The 18793-nt window shown below is 39.4% G+C and overlaps 1 protein-coding gene across 1 annotated transcript; it reads left to right on the forward strand.

Annotated features, from left to right (window-relative positions):
• The first annotated feature begins 7511 nt into the window (after positions 1-7511).
• Positions 7512-13935, forward strand: LOC146905239 (uncharacterized). The gene is made up of 5 exons (XM_085728491.1): positions 7512-7574; positions 8591-9914; positions 10653-10756; positions 13496-13736; positions 13919-13935. The coding sequence occupies exons 1-5, from the start codon at positions 7512-7514 to the stop codon at positions 13933-13935; spliced, it is 1749 nt and encodes a 582-aa protein (XP_085584617.1).
• The last annotated feature ends 4858 nt before the right edge of the window (positions 13936-18793 follow it).

The raw sequence follows: 18793 nt of genomic DNA on the forward strand, positions 1-18793 counted from the left end.
TTTTTTGAGAAATTTTGCTATGTCTTTGATCATGATACCTTGATGCATGATATTGGTACTTGATATGTGATTTTGAGATGTGTTTACCATTGATTTTTGTGTTCACTCCACTGTTTTGGAATTGATTTGGTAGCTTCTTGTTTTACAAGTCATGTGAACTTTTTCTTTTATGTGAAAATAAAATGTAAATGTGCCTAAAATGAGTCATAATTTTTGGCTTGATATTGCTTTATGATTTTCATGTCATGGCTGAAAAAGAACCTTTGAAAATTGCTATGGTATGAAAATTATAGGTCATATGCTTGTGGGAGATTTATGATCAATTTTAGGCATATATATTGTCATTTGTTGTTAGTATTTTTTTTCGCCATTATTTAGTGCTATTTCACTTGCCAATAATCTCTACCATATTATGCCATATGATGCACTAACCATTTCATGCATTTTCGCATAGCATTTCATCTTCAATTGTGACAACTTTAGGTTTCTTGCACTTTAAATCTTCTTGCAAAATTTAGAATGTAAAATTAGGGCTTTGTAATTTTTTACTTCCATGTCTTTAAATTCTTGCAAGACTTTAGCTTGTACTTAGGGCCAATGTAACACCAAAAAGAAATAGTGAAAATGCACCGACACAAGCACCAACACAATGCACACACAGTGTATGGATTTTTTGCCGCTTTACGACGTAGTTGTTTAGGAAGCGTGAAACTTAGAAAAATTCCTATTTTTCAAGAAAAAAAATAAGCATCACTCAAATTCTTTTCCAAATAAACCTTGGGATCAAAATCCCATTGTATTTCCTTTCCAATTTTCTTAATCAAAAGTCCAAATGAATCTTAATCTCTACTTTGATTAATTCTTTTGCAAATAATTGAACCAACCTCACTATTTTCCAATCTCAAGCCTTAAGGCCTCTTTTCTCTTCTTCAAACTTATATTTTTAAATGTAAAATCAACTATAACCCACCAAAAACAATTTTTGAGAATGAACTACGATTGGTTTTGATCCCTTAAAAGGGTACGTAGGCAAGGAGCCAATACTCCTCCAAATCAAATAAAACAAAAATCCAAACACATTCTTCTCCCTCCAATTCTTAACCTAGCAAACCTTTAGGTGTAAATAGCATTTTCAATAAATAGCATTTAAAAGTAAAGCGTTAGGTGTAGAAAGTAAAGACGGCTCCTATAGAGTACTATAGTCTTTATGGGTGCCTAACACCTTCCCGTAGCGAAAACAACTCCCGAACCTCGATTCTCAAGGGTTTTTTTCCTCATTTTGCCCTTCCCAAGAAAAAATGGAGATATCAAAGGTTAAAAAGGTCCAGGCTTAATCAATGCTTGACACCCGAAAAACCCAAGATAAAATAGCTGGCGACTTCACTGGGGAGATTTGAGAGTTACGCCTAGTCTTTACTTCTTACGCTTGCGCTTTACTTTTTTTTCTTGCTATACTTGCCTACTTGTTTATATTTTTTGCAAACGTGTGGGGGTGAGAATATTAAAGTCCTACACCCGGGCTGAGTGAACTTAGGATTAGGGGGGATATAATCGAAAATTCAATCCGAGGGTTGCCTCGTGTATTGAGTTATGCGATCAATCCCACATAGCCGAGGCATTTTGGGGGTGATGTTGTCGGCGCGTGTTTGTCGCGTTTAGGCACTTTGCTTCCAATTGTTCTATGACGTTATGGACCGTAGATAACCAAACCCATCCATGGCCTTTTCTAAGATGTAGTACGGTGGCTAAACCGAGTGTTGCCTCGAGTTTTAGTCGTCACGTGATACTACACTCAGGTTAGACCTTCTTACGAATAATCATGGAGCGAGTGTTTGTCTCGTGGCACCATGATATACGTGGGAGAGGTTGCAACTTGGGAACCTTTTGTAGAACCCGGTTACTATCACTCAAACCCTAGTATCACTGAACACCGTGTCCACCCATGTTCTCTCCGTACTTGAATGTGATCATGCATACATGCATAAACTTTTTCCATGCATTTATCGAAGGGCTTAGACAAATTGAATTTGTAAACATTGTAGGAATGGGGAATACTAAGTCCTACAAGTTCATGGAGGTTGATTTGGCTAGCTTGAGAGATTTGGCACTCAAGATCGAGGATCCGACCGGTTTCCGACGCCGTTATGGGGACTTACTTACTCTTCTCCGGACTAATGTGGAAGCGAAGCTTGTGCATACTCTAGTGCAATTCTATGATCGGGATTATCGGTGCTTCACTTTTCCTGACTTTCAATTGGTACCTACCCTCGAGGCTTATTCCTCCTTGACAGGTTTATCTATAGCCGAGGGGACACCTTTCACGGGTCTTGAGCATCCTCCTATTCCTTTGGTTATTGCCCGGGATCTCTATCTCAAGACTTGCGATGTTTCCAAGAATCTTGTCACTAAGGCTCACATCCGGGGTTTCACTTCGAAATATCTACTTGAGAAAGTCAATCTCAAAACTACTTGTCAGGACACTCGTGAGGCTATTCTTGCACTACTCATCTATGGGCTTATCCTTTTTCCAAATCTTGACAATTTCGTGGATATGAATGCTATTATGATCTTCCTCTCCAAGAATCCGGTTCCTACTTTGCTGGCTGACACATACCATGCTATTCACGACCGATCTGTCAAGGGTCGTGGTTACATTCTTTGCTGTGTGCCTCTTCTATACAGGTGGTTTATTTCTCACCTTTCGAAGTCTTTCCATGCTAATCTAGAAAATTGGACTATTTCACAGCGGATTATGGCTCTCACCCCTAACGAGGTGGTTTGGCTCACTCCCGCCGCTAAGGTCAAAGAAATTATCATCGGTGGTGGGAAGTTTCTTAATGTACCTCTTCTTGGTACCTGGGGTGGAATCAATTATAACCCGGAGCTCGCCTTGCGACAATTTGGTTTCCCGATGAGAGAGAAGCCCATCTATCTTGCTACATCTCCTTATTTCTTCTATTACTCCAATGCTCCTACAGGAATAAGAGAAGATTTCATAGTTGCTTGGTCCAAGATTCGGAAGAAGGATGTGAAGCATATGGTTGTGAGATCCGGTATTACTCATGAGGCTTATACCCAATGGGTAATAGACCGGGCCGAGAAGATTGGTATGCCTTATCCCGCCATGAGATATGTGTCTGCATCTATTCCATCCATGCCTTTGCCTCTACCTCCACCTACTCAGGAGATGTATCAGGAGCATCTAGCTATGGAGAGCCGAGAGAAGCATCAGTGGAAGGCTAGATACTATGATGCTGAGAATCTGATCATGACTTTGGATGGAAAAGATGAGCAGAACACTCATGAGGTTTTGACGTTGAAGAGGGAATTGGCTAAAGCTAGAGAAGAAATTGAAGAAAAGGATGAGTTGCTTATGAGGGATTCCAAGAGGGCTAGGGGTGCCCGTGAATTCTATGCCCGATATTGTAGCTACGAGTCTGAGTCTGAGCCTGAGGATGATCCTTCTACTTCCTATGCTTGAGGATTCCTGTTCTCCTATCGGTGTTTCCAGTTGTTGTTTATGTTGTTTACATTTCAAAGTCTATCCCTTGGCTTGGCATTTCAAAGGGAAATATCCTGTAAAACTATATGTTGGTTGTTGTTTTACCCACTTATGTTAATTGTTGTGTAGTAATGTTTACAAAAGTCCTAATTTGTCTAAAAAAACCCTTCGATAACACCAAAAGAGTCTTTTTGCATATGCATTTGTACATATCATGCATCATGTGCATCATACATTGGTCGCGAAAAAAAAACTTCCCTCGTGCTCATTGCCTCCTGGTTCTTCTGCTGCAGTCTGAAAGGTGGCTCGTGCTCGTAAGGTTTACCAACCGACCAGAGTTCATCAAACTAGATCATATAGAAGGAGACACATGGCTAATTTCGAAGAAAAGAATGCTCAGCTCCGCGTCGAGTTGGCTGCTATGAAAGAAGACTTGGTCAAGGCTCATGACACCATGTCTACCTTGATGGCTGCACAAGAACAAACGGCCACGTCTGTTCCGGCTACTATTGAAGTGATTCCATCCATCCCATTGTCCACAATGGCTTCTGATGCTCGGTTTGTTATGCCCAATGGCGCCCTAATGGACTCTCAGATTTCTATGCTCCCAACACTGCAGCCGGTATTTCTGGTATTGCCAATCAAGGACAGATTCCTGCAACAACTTTTGCTTCTGCAAATACCTCTATGCCCCAAGGGACTACTGTTATTACCGATCTTGTTGTACACACTGTGCATCAGGTAATCGACGTTGATACTCCGCATGGACAAGACCCTGTAGTGGAGGCTATGAGAGAACAATTAAGAGAGCTAGCTGGAGAGCTCCGTGAGGTCAAAGCTAGCTGTGAGAACGGTGTTTCTGCTAAGGCTCTTGACCTATGCCTGGTATCCCAGTTTGAGGTTCCTAAGAAGTTCAAAGTGCCAGATTTCCACAAATACAATGGATTTTCTTGTCCACATAACCATATCATTCGGTACGTCCAGAAGATAGCCAACTACGCAGATAATGATGCACTGATGATCCACTGCTTCCAGGATAGTCTGACGGAAGACGCGGCAGACTGGTACACTAGCTTGAGTAAAGATAATATCCATACTTTTGAGGAACTCGCTGCTGCTTTTGAAAATCATTATGGGTTTAACACCCGCTTGAAGCCGAATAGGGATTCTCTTAAGTCTTTGTCTCAGAAGGCAGGCGAAACGTTTCTTGAATATGCTCAGAGATGGAGAGGGGCAGCTGCCCGTATTTCTCCTCTACTTGATGAGGAAGTACTAACACAGACATTCCTGAAAACTTTGAAGAAGGAATATGTTGAAAGAATGATAGTCTTTGCACCAAATAACTTCTCCGATATGGTTACCATGGGAACTCGTCTAGAGGATGTTGTCAGAGAAGGCATCATTATTCTTGAAAAAGGTGAATCCTCAACTAATGCGCCGAAGAAGTATGGTAACGGTCATCATAAGAAGAAGGAATCCGAGGTAGGGATGGTGTCCGGTAACCAGTCTGCAGCTTTTGTCGCTCCTATTAATGCAACTCAGTTACCTTTACCCTACCAATACATGCAGTACTCTCAACATCCATTCTTCCCACCATTCTACCAGCAATATCCTTTGCCACCGGGTCAACCACCAGTGCCCGTTAATGCCATTGCTCAGCAGGTACAACAACAGCCTCCTGCTCAACAGCAACAGCCGCAACAACAGGGCCCTCGGCCCAAGCCTTACTTTCCCCCGATACCAATGCGGTATGCTGGTCTACTCCCAACCCTACTTGCTAAAGGATATTGCGCCACCAGGCCAGGCAAGCCTCCGCCTACGCCATTGCCTCCCAAGTTCCGACATGATCTCAAATGTGAATTCTATCAAGGCGCTCAAGGCCACGATGTTGAAGGCTGCTATGCTCTGAAGTACGTTGTAAAGGATCTAATAGACAGAAGACAGCTGACTTTTGAAAATAGTGTCCCGCACGTCCTTGACAATCCACTTCCAAACCATGCGGCTGTTAACATGATTGAGGCTTTCGAAGGAGTCTGCGCTCTTGATAAGGTTGAAATATTTTGGGTTCCTCGAGAAGTTCCCGCTTTAAATGTCCGTAATGTTGATACTCCTTTGGTGCCGCTACATGCCAAGCTCTGCCAATCTTCCTTGTTTAATCATGATCATGCTTCCTGTTCAGAGTGTCTCCAGAATCCTATGGGCTGTTGTACAGTGCAGGGCGATATACAAAGCCTAATGGACAATAAGCATTTGGTTGCCAGCGACGTTTGCGTGATTCTGCCAGTGTTTCATGATTTCCCTGCCAAGAGTGTACCTCAGACAAGGAATGTCGAACCCTTGGTGATCAAGCTACCTGGTCCAGTAACTTATGCCTCTACTAAAGCCATCCCTTACAAGTATGATGCAACTATGATTGAGAATGGAGTAGAAGTGCCTCTAGTATCCCCAGCTGTAGTTAGTAACATTGCTGAAGAAACTGCGACTCTGAGGAGTGGAATGGTCCGTCAACCCTTGTTCCAGAAGAAAGTTGTTACACCTGCCGCCACGGTAACTACGCCAGTTGCTCCTCCTGTTGACAAGAATGCCAGCCCATCGGGCCAGTCTATCGAAGAATCTAATCTGGACGAGATTTTGAGGCTTATTAAAAAGAGCGATTATAAGATTGTAGACCAGCTGCTACAAACTCCGTCAAAAATATCCATCTTGTCTTTGCTCCTGAGCTCAGAAGCCCACAGGAAAGTGTTAATGAAAGTGCTGGAACAGGCCTATGTTGATCATGAGGTCTCCGTGGATCAGTTCGATGGAATAGTGGGTAACATTACTGCTTGTAATAAATTGTGGTTTGGTGACGATGAACTCCCCGAAGCAGGGAAATACCACAACTTGGCTTTGCATATTTCAGTGCACTGTAAGTCTGACATGCTATCTAACGTGTTGGTGGACACTGGATCGTCCTTAAATGTAATGCCCAAGTCTACACTGAGACAGTTGAGCCATCCCGGAATTTCTCTGAGGGAAAGCAGTTATTTGGTTAAGGCTTTTGACGGATCTGGTAAGAATGTTCTTGGAGAGGTAGATCTGCCAATTACCATTGGTCCGGAGACGTTCCAGATTACTTTCTAGATAATGGACATCAACGCATCTTACAGTTGCCTCCTCGGAAGGCCGCGGATTCACGATGCTGGGGCAGTAACTTTCACTCTGCATCAAAGGCTCAAGTTTGTAAGGAATGGTAAGCTTGTCACTGTACATGGTGAAGAAGCGTACATGGTTAGCCAAGTGTCATCTTTCTCTTGTGTTGAAGCAAGGTCTGATGAAGGGACGTCATTTCAGGGCTTGACTATTGAAGGAGCGGAGCCTCGGAGAACTAGTGCTACTATGGCCTCATTAAAAGATGCCCAGAAAGCTGTTTAAGAAGGGCAAGCTGCTGGCTGGGGCAAAGTGATACAGATTCTGGAGAATAAGCGCAAAGAGGGCCTTGGCTTCTCCCCGACCTCAGGCGTTTCAACAGGAACCTTCTATAGTGCTGGATTTATCAACGCCATTGCCGAAGATGCTGCTGGAAGTAGTTATATGCCTGTGTTTGTTGTACCAGGAGGCACTGTGAGAAATTGGGAGGCCATTGACATTCCTTTAATCATGCATGCCTCCATGTAATGTGTCTTGTTGCTCATGCTTTTCTTTGTTTTCAAAATAACAATCCTTTCGCTCTGCCCAAGGCGAAAGTGATGTCTTTGTAAGGGCATATTTGTTTCGGCGTTGCCGTTAGCAATAAAAATTGTCGTTTTTTCCGCGACACTTTGTTTTTACTTTTTTTAGTGCCTTTTTCTTGGAAATAATGGTAATGCCAGAAAAAACCAAAACATCTTTATTTTCTTATTAATTTCAAAAATCTGCATGAAAAAACCTTTTTCTAAAATCATCCCAATCATATTATGCAGATTGAACCATAATAAACCCGTTGAGCACAGTGACCCTACGCTTCCTCCAAATTTTGAATTCCCTGTATATGAAGCTGAAGATGAGGAAGGTGATGAAGAGATACCGTGTGAGATCACTCGACTGCTTGAGCAAGAAAGAAGAACCATTCAGCCTCACCAGGAAGAAATTGAGCTCGTCAATCTAGGCACTGAAGAAAACAAACGAGAGATCAAAATCGATGCTGCAATTGAGCCAGAAGTGAAAAAGAAGATTACTGAGCTTCTCCGTGATTATCCAGATGTTTTTGCATGGTCCTACGAAGACATGCCGGGTCTAGATCCTAAGATTGTGGAGCATCAGATACTGACAAGACCTGAATGCCCTCCTGTCAAGCAGAAATTGATAAGGTCTCATCCAGACATGGCTCTTAAGATCAAGGCCGAGGTGCAAAAGCAAATTGATGCAGGTTTTCTCATGACAGTTGAATATCCTGAGTGGATTGCCAATAATGTACCAGTGCCAAAGAAAGATGGGAAAGTTCGGATGTGTGTTGATTACAGAGATTTGAATAAAGCCAGTCCGAAAGATAACTTCCCACTGCCTTATATTGATGTGTTCGTTGATAGTACTGCTCAATCCAAAGTGTTCTCCTTTATGGATGGTTTCTCTGGCTATAACCAGATACGGATGTTGCCTGAAGATAGAGAAAAGACATCCTTCATCACTCCATGGGGAACATTCTGTTATAAAGTGATGCCTTTCGGCTTGATAAATACGGGTGCTACCTATCAAAGGGGTATGACTACTTTGTTTCATGATATGATTCACAAAGAGATTGAAGTATATGTAGATGATATGATTGTGAAATCAAGTGACGAAGAACAGCATGTTGTATACTTGAAAAAGATGTTTGAAAGGTTGAGAAAGTACAAGCTGCGGTTGAATCCCAACAAATGTACTTTCGGCGTAAGATCTGGAAAGCTGTTAGGCTTCATTGTCAGCCAAAAAGGCATCGAAGTTGATCCTGACAAAGTTCGGGCCATCAGAGAGATGCCGGCCCCTCAAACTGGAAAGCAAGTCAGAGGTTTCCTCGGACGTCTGAATTACATATCCAGATTCATATCTCACATGACTGCTACCTGTGGACCAATTTTCAAATTACTCAGAAAGAATCAGCCTGTTGTATGGAATGAGGAATGCCAGGAAGCTTTTGATAGCATTAAAGAATACCTGTTGGACCCTCCTATCCTTGTCCCGCCAGTGGAAGGAAGGCCTTTGATTGTGTACTTGTCAGTATTAGATAAATCCATGGGATGTGTTCTCGGTCAACAAGACGAGACTGGGAAAAAAGAACATGCTATCTACTATCTGAGCAAGAAATTCACCGACTGTGAGACTCGATATACAATGCTTGAAAAGACGTGCTGCGCTCTAGTTTGGGCTGCCAAACGCCTGCGTCATTATATGGTGAATCATACAACTTGGTTGATATCTCGAATGGATCCAGTCAAGTACATCTTTGAAAAGCCTGCTGTTACTGGAAAGATTGCGCGTTGGCAGATGCTGTTGTCTGAATATGATATTGTGTATAAAGCTCAAAAGGCGATCAAAGGAAGCATCCTTGCTGAACACCTTGCTTGTCAACCTCTGGATGATTGCCAGCCAATCAAGTTTGAATTCCCTGATGAAGAGATTATGTATCTGAAAGCAAAGGACTGTGAAAAGCCACTGATTGGTGAAGGGCCAGATCCCAATAGCAAGTGGGGGTTGGTATTTGATGGTGCTGTCAATGCAAATGGTAAAGGGATTGGGGCCGTTATTGTAGCTCCGCAGGGGCATCACATTCCTTTTACTGCTCGAATAACTTTTGAATGCACAAACAACATGGCTGAATATGAAGCATGTATCTTGGGAATTGAAGAAGCAATTGACATGAGAATCAAACGTCTTGACATCTATGGAGAATCCGTACTTGTTATTAATCAGATAAAAGGTGAATGGGAGACCCATCATGAGAAGCTGATTCCTTACCGTGACTATGCAAGACGTCTGTTGACATACTTTACAAAGGTTGAGCTACACCATATCCCTCGGGATGAAAACCAGATGGCTGATGCCCTTGCTACTTTATCCTCAATGTTTCGTGTGAATCACTGGAATGATGTGCCCACAATCAAGGTGCAACGTCTTGATAGACCTGCTCATGTGTTCACTATTGAAGAAGTGCCTAGTCAGGCTGATGAAGATGTGAATGATGGAAAGCCTTGGTATTATGACATCAAACAGTTCTTACAGTATCATGAATATCCACCTGGTGCTTCCAACAAAGATAAGAAGACCCTGAGAAGATTGGCTAGTAGATTCTTTCTGGACGGAGAAATCCTATACAAGAGGAACTATGACATGATCTTGTTGAGATGCGTTGATGAACAAGAAGCTGAGAAACTGATGCATGGCGTACATGACGGTACCTTCGGAACCCATGCTACAGGTCACACTATGTCAAGAAAACTGTTAAGAGCCGGCTATTACTGGATGACTATGGAGCATGACTGCTACAAACATGCCAAGAGATGCCACAAATGCCAAATCTATGCTGACAAGATTCATGTGCCTCCACATGCTCTCAATGTTATCTCTTCCCCATGGCCTTTCTCTATGTGGGGCATTGACATGATCGGAAGAATCGAGCCAAAAGCTTTCAATGGGCATCGTTTCATTCTAGTGGTAGTTGACTACTTCACCAAGTGGGTTGAAGCTGCTTCCTATGCAAATGTGACCAAGCAAGTGGTAGTGAAGTTTATCAAGAATAACATCATCTGCCGATACGGTGTTCCCAGTAAGATCATCACTGACAATGGTTCCAATCTGAACAATAACATGATGCAAGCTTTATGTGAGGAATTCAAGATTGAACATCACAACTTTTCTCCTTATAGACCTCGGATGAATGGTGCAGTTGAGGCCGCTAACAAGAATATCAAGAAGATTATTCAAAAGATGGTCACTACCTACAAAGATTGGCATGAGATGCTGCCGTTTGCCCTGCATGGTTACCGTACTACGGTGCGTAGTTCAACCAGGGCAACTCCTTTTTCTCTGGTACATGGTATGGAAGCAGTTCTCCCTCTGGAAGTGGAGATTCCATCTCTTCATGTGATCATGGAAGCAAAATTAACTGAGGCTGAATGGTGTCAAAGTCGGTATTATCAGTTGAATTTGATTGAAGAAAAACGCATGGATGCTTTGGCTCATGGACAGTTGTATCAAGTACGTATGAAGAGTGCTTTTGACAAGAAAGTTCGACCTAGTAAATTCAAGGAAGGCGAACTTGTATTGAAGAGAAAAATAAGTCAGCAACCCGACCCGAGGGGTAAGTGGACACCTAACTGATGACAGTCCGTCATTCCATATTTTCAGAGTCTTTTTAGTTAGGTTTTTAGTCTATTTTATTAGTTTAGTATTTCATTTAGAATCATTTTAAATAAATTGTCGTTATTGATTTATTGAGTCAAGTAGTGTATTATTACTATTATTATTGGTCAATTAGTGACTAGAAAATTGAATGAAACAAAAAACATGGTTTTATGATGAATGTGATTGGCTAAGGAAATTGATAAGTTGAAACAAAAGAAACTAAAGCCACACGTGCAGCATTTGTGGGGTGCTAGAATTGATAAACCAATTGGATTGTTTGCCAAAGTTGTGGGCTGAACCGTATTGGAAAAGAAACAGGATGTGGAGGAAGAAAGGAAACTAGGTTACATAACCTATAAAAAGAAATCTATCACGCCAGAAAGAAATTATTCACGTTTTGGGCACAAAGTGGATCAGGTTTTGGGAACCAAGAAGGGATACGGATCACGAAGCAAGGAGAAGTGGCAGCTGGTTCTAACGCATGCAGAGAGGGCCATAGCATATCAAATTGAAGAAATTCTCATGATTAAAACCTTGTAATTTCTTTTATTAATATTGCTTGATCCTTTTATTATGAATTGCTAAGTTTTCCTGTGATTAGGTCAAGAGATGATTCTGTACTAGCTCATGTGATGTAACTTGAAACTCTTACGTTTATGAATGTCAATCTAGTTTATTCAGTATATCTTGTTCTTAATGCTTTTATGATTCTGACCCAATATAATTGTTTTAAGAGAATATATGACTATTGACACTAGCGTGTATCTCGGAAATATTTATGCTGTTCTATCTAACGGACAATCTAGGGATGGAGCGTTGTTAGATAATGATAATTGAATTAACGGACTCAATAGGCTTTGATGATTATAGGTTCACATAAGGAAGTAGGGAATTATGATTAGATGAGAGGACTTAGGATCAAGGGATTGACCTAAGTTAATTTGTTAATTCGTCGTTGACTTTGTGACATTCGTAGGCTTAAGAAACAGGTTACTAATGAGTGATGTATAGATGAATCGAATGGCTTAGTCATTTCTCTAAAATTATTTCAAAACCAATTTTATTTTTCAGTTATTTATTTATCATTGCAATCAAACCAACTGCCTAGGGCAACCCCCATTTTAATACATCCTTAATAATAACATTATTGCCGAGTATAAATTGAAACAGTCCCTGTGGGGACGAATCTTATAAATTTTATTACTTCGATGCATTTTTAGTACACTTGCTAAAAGTTTATCAAGTTTTTGGCGGCGTCGTCGGGGATTGTTAAATCATTTCAACTTGGCAATTTTGTTTTTATTCAGGATTTCTGTCATTTATATTTTTGTATATATATATATATGGGGAGGGATATTTTGACTCCAAGAGTAACTCAAAAGAGTTACTCCAAATCTTGACCCTTCATCCTAATATTAATTAATGGCTATAATTGATTCTTAATCATCCCTATAGTATGATCTTTCTACGCCTTCTTCCTAATTCCGACGGCAAAACACTTGGAAAATGGCTTTTGATACATACTAATACATGTGTTGCCTTGAATTCAATCCAAAAGAATTATTAGAGGTACGGTTTCACAATTTTGTTATATTGTTTTACTGCTACAAATCATCTTCCTAATTCCGACGGCAAAACACTTGGAAAATGGCTTTTGATACATACTGATACATGTGTTGCCTTGAATTCAATCCAAAAGAATTATTAGAGGTACGGTTTCACAATTTTGTTATATTGTTTTACTGCTACAAATCATTGTGCACAAGGAATCGGTTTCATCAAAATTCCATGTATAATCGGAAGCCACTCATGACCTTTTAATTTGCAATCAACGGGTTTTGAAACACAATATTTTCAATAATTTGGTGCAGTTTTGTTAAAAGGTTTGATTCATATATTAAATTGATGGACGATGGTGCTTCATCAATACAGAAACGGATCAAAAGAAAACCTAGAAAGAATGAATCAATTTTCTAATGAAGAATAAAACGATATTGAAAATTGAAATTCTAAAATTGAAAAACAGAAGTCTTAGAAATCCGAAATTGAAAATCAAAGGCATGGCATTTGTAGACAAAGGCGTTTGCCATTGCCACTGAACACTGCTAGGTTGAAAGGGATGAATAAGCCACACATATGCATTGCTCCTGATTTAGCCCCACCTAGGGATTATTAGGAGTTAATCCTAGCTATTAATTTTTATTAAGATGAAGGGTTTAGATTTGGAGTAACTCTTTTGAGTTACTCTTGGAGTCAAAATATCCCTCCCCTATATATATATATATATATATATATATATTGAAAAAAAAATAGATTTATGCTTTTAGTTTTCTTCTCATTGTACAGTGCTACTAAAAAGTTTATCCAAGTTTTGTCGCTATGATGGACAGGTTCGTAGACATGTTACGCCTCTATGACACAGAAGAGATTGTTACGTTGGAGTATGAAAAACATTTGCTTTCTTGGAAGATAGAACAACGGGACAATCAAATCTCAAGATTAAATGCGAGATGTGATCATGAGGCGAATCATCAGGGTACATATTGCGAAGGGCTGAAAGAGCTTATCAACATCGATTACAATACTCAGCTTCAAAATATTTTAGATGATTTCTTGATATTAAATCAAGTTTCATTTGAGAAATTTGAAGTTCAGTGTGGTGATCTTGTTGGGAAAGCGAATGAATGTGAGAAGCAGCTGGTTGAGATGGAGACTGAGTGTCATGTTGTGGTGGAAGAAAATGCACAAGTGAGGAGTGTTGGTCTCTACCTGAAGTCTCAACCAATGGGGTTGAAAGAAATCATTCCTTTGCAAAGGTATATCTATTCTTCTTTATGGTGGGAGAGCTCAAATGCTGAAAGTCTAGCAGTTGGATCATGGGAGCATCTGCTTCTTTGTATGAAGTTCATGGAATTCCTACCAAACAAGAGGAAGAAAAAAGATGATATATTCTTTCTTTCATATTTGCCACCCTAACAGTGGCTGAGGCGTCAAGCTTAATGACGTAAAAGAAAGCGCTTGGTGGGAGGCAACTCATCCTTTATTTTTTTATTTTTTTTTATGTTTTTTATTTTGCAGGTATTTTTATTCAGTAAAATAAAAAATGAAGAAAAAAATAAATAAACAAAAAAAAATTGAAAAGATGGACAAAAAAAAATCAAAGTCCACGTCAGTTCTTATTTTTTTTTTCTTTCAATAACTTGTCAGATGTCAGTCGTGTCAGTTTAATTCCCTTTTTCAGTAACTTTAATTGTTTGCTTGTTTATTATTAATGAATTTTCTTGTTTCTTGACTTTTTCCAGTTTAGTAACAATTGCTTATTCAAGTGGTATTCCAAAAAGTTCATAAGGAGGTAGTGACTAGAAATTCAAAGGCGAAGTGTACGGCAATTAAAGATAGGTAGTCACAACTCCCAGAAATCTAAACTGTAAGGTTCATGGCCAAATTTTATTTTTTCAATTTACTTATATAGAGTGTTCCATGCTTTTACATTTCTAGAACTTGCATTGTTTCTCTACTGTCGATTGATCTTTGTCATTAGCACACTGAGGCAAAAGTGCTTGGTCCTGTGAGCCTTTTTGAAGCCTACCCTTATTTTAACTGTTATATTTTATCCTTTTCTTAGCCAAATTGAGCCAGTAGGTTTAGAACTTTTTGTTCGGTGACAAACTGCATTACAAGCTTAGAGACTTTTAGGACTTGTCCCATATAGTTTTTTCTGAGTTAGGCATTGTAAAATGTTGCTAAATAATAAGTTTGGGGTTGCTATTGGAATTTGCAACCAACTAAGTTTGGGGTGGGGGTACTAGAGAACAAAGAAAGAACATTATCATGAAAAATACACACAAAAATGGTGTATCAAAAAAAAAGAAAAAGAATGAAAAAGGGATAAAACATTGAAAATCCGAGTAACTTTAAACTCGATTGTCCCAATAGTTACAAGTGTTCTCTTGTACCTTTACAAGAATTGTTATTCCAAAGGTGAATGATGGATTGAATTTGTGCTTTAATTTCCTTAGGAGTGCCTAACTCAAATTTTGTGTAGCCTACTTATCCAAATATTATCCCACCTTCACCTAAGCCCCGTTATAACCCTTTAAGACCTCAAAGTGTGCATTGACATTGATTTTGATTGACGTTTAGAAACTTTTCAAGCGTATGGTAATATGTAGATTGCATGTCGATTGTGTGTGAACCCTTTTCAAATTTTTGCGTGGAGTTGTGAATTGGTGGATGCTTACAAGTCAAACTAGCTCATCTTTAGCTAGTAAGGAGATGAACTTTTGGGTACTATCTTTTGATCAGGTAATTGTTATTTTACTGTCGATTGTCAATTTAACAAGTTTGTTCCTTGAGGACAAGTAACAGTTTAAGTTTGGGGTTATGATGACAGTACGTCATTCCATATTTTCAGAGTCTTTTTAGTTAGGTTTTTAGTCTATTTTATTAGTTTAGTATTTCATTTAGAATCATTTTAAATAAATTGTCGTTATTGATTTATTGAGTCAAGTAGTGTATTATTACTATTATTATTGGTCAATTAGTGACTAGGAAATTGAATGAAACAAAAAACATGGTTTTATGATGAATGTGATTGGCTAAGGAAATTGATAAGTTGAAACAAAAGAAACTAAAGCCACACGTGCAGCATTTGTGGGGTGCTAGAATTGATAAACCAATTGGATTGTTTGCCAAAGTTGTGGGCTGAACCGTATTGGAAAAGAAACAGGATGTGGAGGAAGAAAGGAAACTAGGTTACATAACCTATAAAAAGAAATCTATCACGCCAGAAAGAAATTATTCACGTTTTGGGCACAAAGTGGATCACGTTTTGGGAACCAAGAAGGGATACGGATCACGAAGCAAGGAGAAGTGGCAGCTGGTTCTAACGCATGCAGAGAGGGCCATAGCATATCAAATTGAAGAAATTCTCATGATTAAAACCTTGTAATTTCTTTTATTAATATTGCTTGATCCTTTTATTATGAATTGCTAAGTTTTCCTGTGATTAGGTCAAGAGATGATTCTGTACTAGCTCATGTGATGTAACCTGAAACTCTTATGTTTATGAATGTCAATCTAGTTTATTCAGTATATCTTGTTCTTAATGCTTTTATGATTCTGACCCAATATAATTGTTTTAAGAGAATATATGACTACTGACACTAGCGTGTATCTCGGAAATATTTATGCTGTTCTATCTAACGGACAATCTAGGGATGGAGCGTTGTTAGATAGTGATAATTGAATTAACAGACTCAATAGCCTTTGATGATTATAGGTTCACCTAAGGAATTAGGGAATTATGATTAGATGAGAGGACTTAGGATCAAGGGATTGACCTAAGTTAATTTGTTAAATCGTCGTTGACTTTGTGACATTCGTAGGCTTAAGAAACAGGTTACTAATGAGTGATGTATAGATGAATCGAATGACCTAGTCATTTCTCTAAAATTATTTCAAAACCAATTTTATTTTTCAGTTATTTATTTATCATTGCAATCAAACCAACTGCCTAGGGCAACCCCCATTTTAATACATCCTTAATAATAACATTATTGCCGAGTAGAAATTGAAACAGTCCCTGTGGAGACGAATCTTAGAAATTTTATTACTTCGATGCATTTTTAGTACACTTGCTAAAAGTTTATCACTAACTATGAAGGGCCTTACGTTGTCAAGAAGGCTTTTTCTGGTGGTGCTTTGATTCTTACACACATGGATGGTGTTGAGCTTCCGAATCATGTAAATGCCGATATAGTCAAGAAATACTTTGTCTAAAAACATGAAAAGAACAGCGTGGTAGGTCGAAAACCCGAAAGGGCGGCCTAGGCAAAAATCCGCTTCCCGGTGGATCGAAAACCCGAAAGGGCGATCCAGGCAAAAGTTAGGGACAAAAAACAATAAAAAGAAAAAGGCTCGCTGAGATTGTACGCAACTCAGGCAAAAATGAGCGTCTCGATGAACCGAAAACCCGAAAGGGCGGTTCATGCAAAAATGAGATTGAAAAAGAAAAGACAGGTAACTATATCTGGCAAGTCACCATCATCCCTTGGGGCATCTGCAACTGTCAACGATTGTCTTCATCAGAGGCTTCTGTACTGGTAAATTCAAAATTTCCTTGAAATGTAGGGGTCATCGTGTTCAATGTATCACCAACCAATAAAATTACCATTTTCCAAGCTTTGTAAACCCGTGGAGTTATGCCCTTGGCTGATTTTCACTCCTCTACATCAATTTGAGCCTGTGCTTTTGTTTGAAATTCTACTTTCCTTCTATTTCCAATGCTATGTACAAAAATATTTTCTTTGCATTTGATAATGCCAATGTCTGAAACAAACATTTTTTGAAAAAATTGAAAAACCTTTTTCCTTTTTCCTGTCTATTTTGAAAACAAAACCTGAGCAACAGGGTACATTCAAGTGAAACATGCATGAACAAATGTGTGTCAATGTCCATTTTAATACATGTTACAAGCAGGTTGTTCCCCGGGATGATCTGTGGTCAATGGCAAGAATAAAAAAACAGAATGAAAATGAAAATAAAAAGCTCGCTAAGTCGAAAACCCGAAAGGGCGGCTTAGGCAAAAATGAGCACCCCGCTGGATTGACAACCTGTGAAGGCACTTCAGGCAAAAATGGGGCAATGAAAAGAATGTGTTCCCGGTGGATCGAAAACCCGAAAGGGCGGTTCAGGCAAAAATGGGATTGAAAACGAAGAATGAAAAAACAAAGTGAAAAATGAAAAATGAAAAATGATATGAAAAACATTGACCACAGATGCGAACATCCAATGTTTACCCGGCACTGACGCACCTAGCAATGGCGACCTGTATCAAAGGATCTTCCAAGGTTCCCTCTCCTGCAAGTTCTGCATATGTGATGTGATATTGCCTCAGCCGTGGTCTCAATGCATTTTCTCAACGTCGATCTCTCCAGAGAGGATCTCCCAGTGTATATGTTATGGCACGAGCCACTACGTGCCCAATCTTCCAATGTTTTGTCTGTCTCTGCGAAACTATCCTGCCAAATTGCAAACAATCATGCATTTCCAAGCATCCATACATGCATAATCATGCATTCTACGTGCTCATGTATTTGTAAAATTGTTATACCATACATACATGTTGCATTTCCAATCTCAATTTCCAATTCAATTCAATGTCTATGTAAAAACCCCTGTGAAAATTTCTGTGAGCCAACGTTACTTGGCCATGTTTCTACCTTCAAAATTAATGTCTGTGTTAAAATCCCTGTGAAAGTCTTTTTGGGCCAACAATAATGGTCATGGCTATCTTCAAATCAAGTCAATGTCAATCTACTCTCAATTTGCATCTTATTAAATCAAACTTCCAATGAATCTTGCTATATGATTTGTTATCGGCCAAGCGTCCAGTTCGATCCAAAGAACAGCTTGCACCTACCTTTGTGTTTTTTTATCAGTCAAGCAGCAAGTTCGATCCAAAGAACAGCTTGCACCTGTCTATATGCCTGTGTTTCTGGTCAAGCAGCAAGTTCGATCCAAAGAACAGCTTGCAGACTCCAGTTGTCTACCCTGTTAATGTCTACCCAAATCCCCAGTGATACGACATATCTTGTAGACTCCAGTTGTCTATCTTGCATTCATAATCAAAACGTTGCATGGCATTCATGGCTTTTGAAAATATGAAAGCGTATTTTTACGTCCAAAAACAGTGCAAATGTTAATATTTAAGTATCTTTGTCCCGTCAAATCAAAGACTTCGTCTCTCGACCCTCCGGACAAAGAAACTTAAATAGGGGCAGCTGTCATACCCTAATTTTGGACCTAAAAATACTTGCTCAGAATATCTTTTATCTCTGATATGTGTCTCTGACCTTTGAGAGATTGCCAATTTGCTACTGTTTACTCTGATATTTTATTCTGCTGTATTTGTATATTTCTACTGTCTGTGTTTGAAAATATTTTCAAATG

The sequence above is a fragment of the Medicago sativa genome, chromosome 7 (assembly GCF_051527215.1).
Source record: "Medicago sativa cultivar Bolivia chromosome 7, Bolivia_mono, whole genome shotgun sequence".
Taxonomy (NCBI): Eukaryota; Viridiplantae; Streptophyta; class Magnoliopsida; order Fabales; family Fabaceae; genus Medicago; species Medicago sativa.

What these genes read in the sequence shown, in the direction of transcription:
- LOC146905239 (XM_085728491.1), top strand. Translation starts at nt 7,512, where the DNA reads ATGAAGCTGAAGATGAGGAAGGTGATGAAGAGATACCGTGTGAGATCA. An exon ending in CTTCGGAACCCATGCTACAG is followed by an intron (nt 9,915 to 10,652) that starts GTCACACTATGT and finishes ATTTGATTGAAG; the next exon opens with AAAAACGCATGGATGCTTTG. An exon ending in AATTCAAGGAAGGCGAACTT is followed by an intron (nt 10,757 to 13,495) that starts GTATTGAAGAGA and finishes TTTGAAGTTCAG; the next exon opens with TGTGGTGATCTTGTTGGGAA.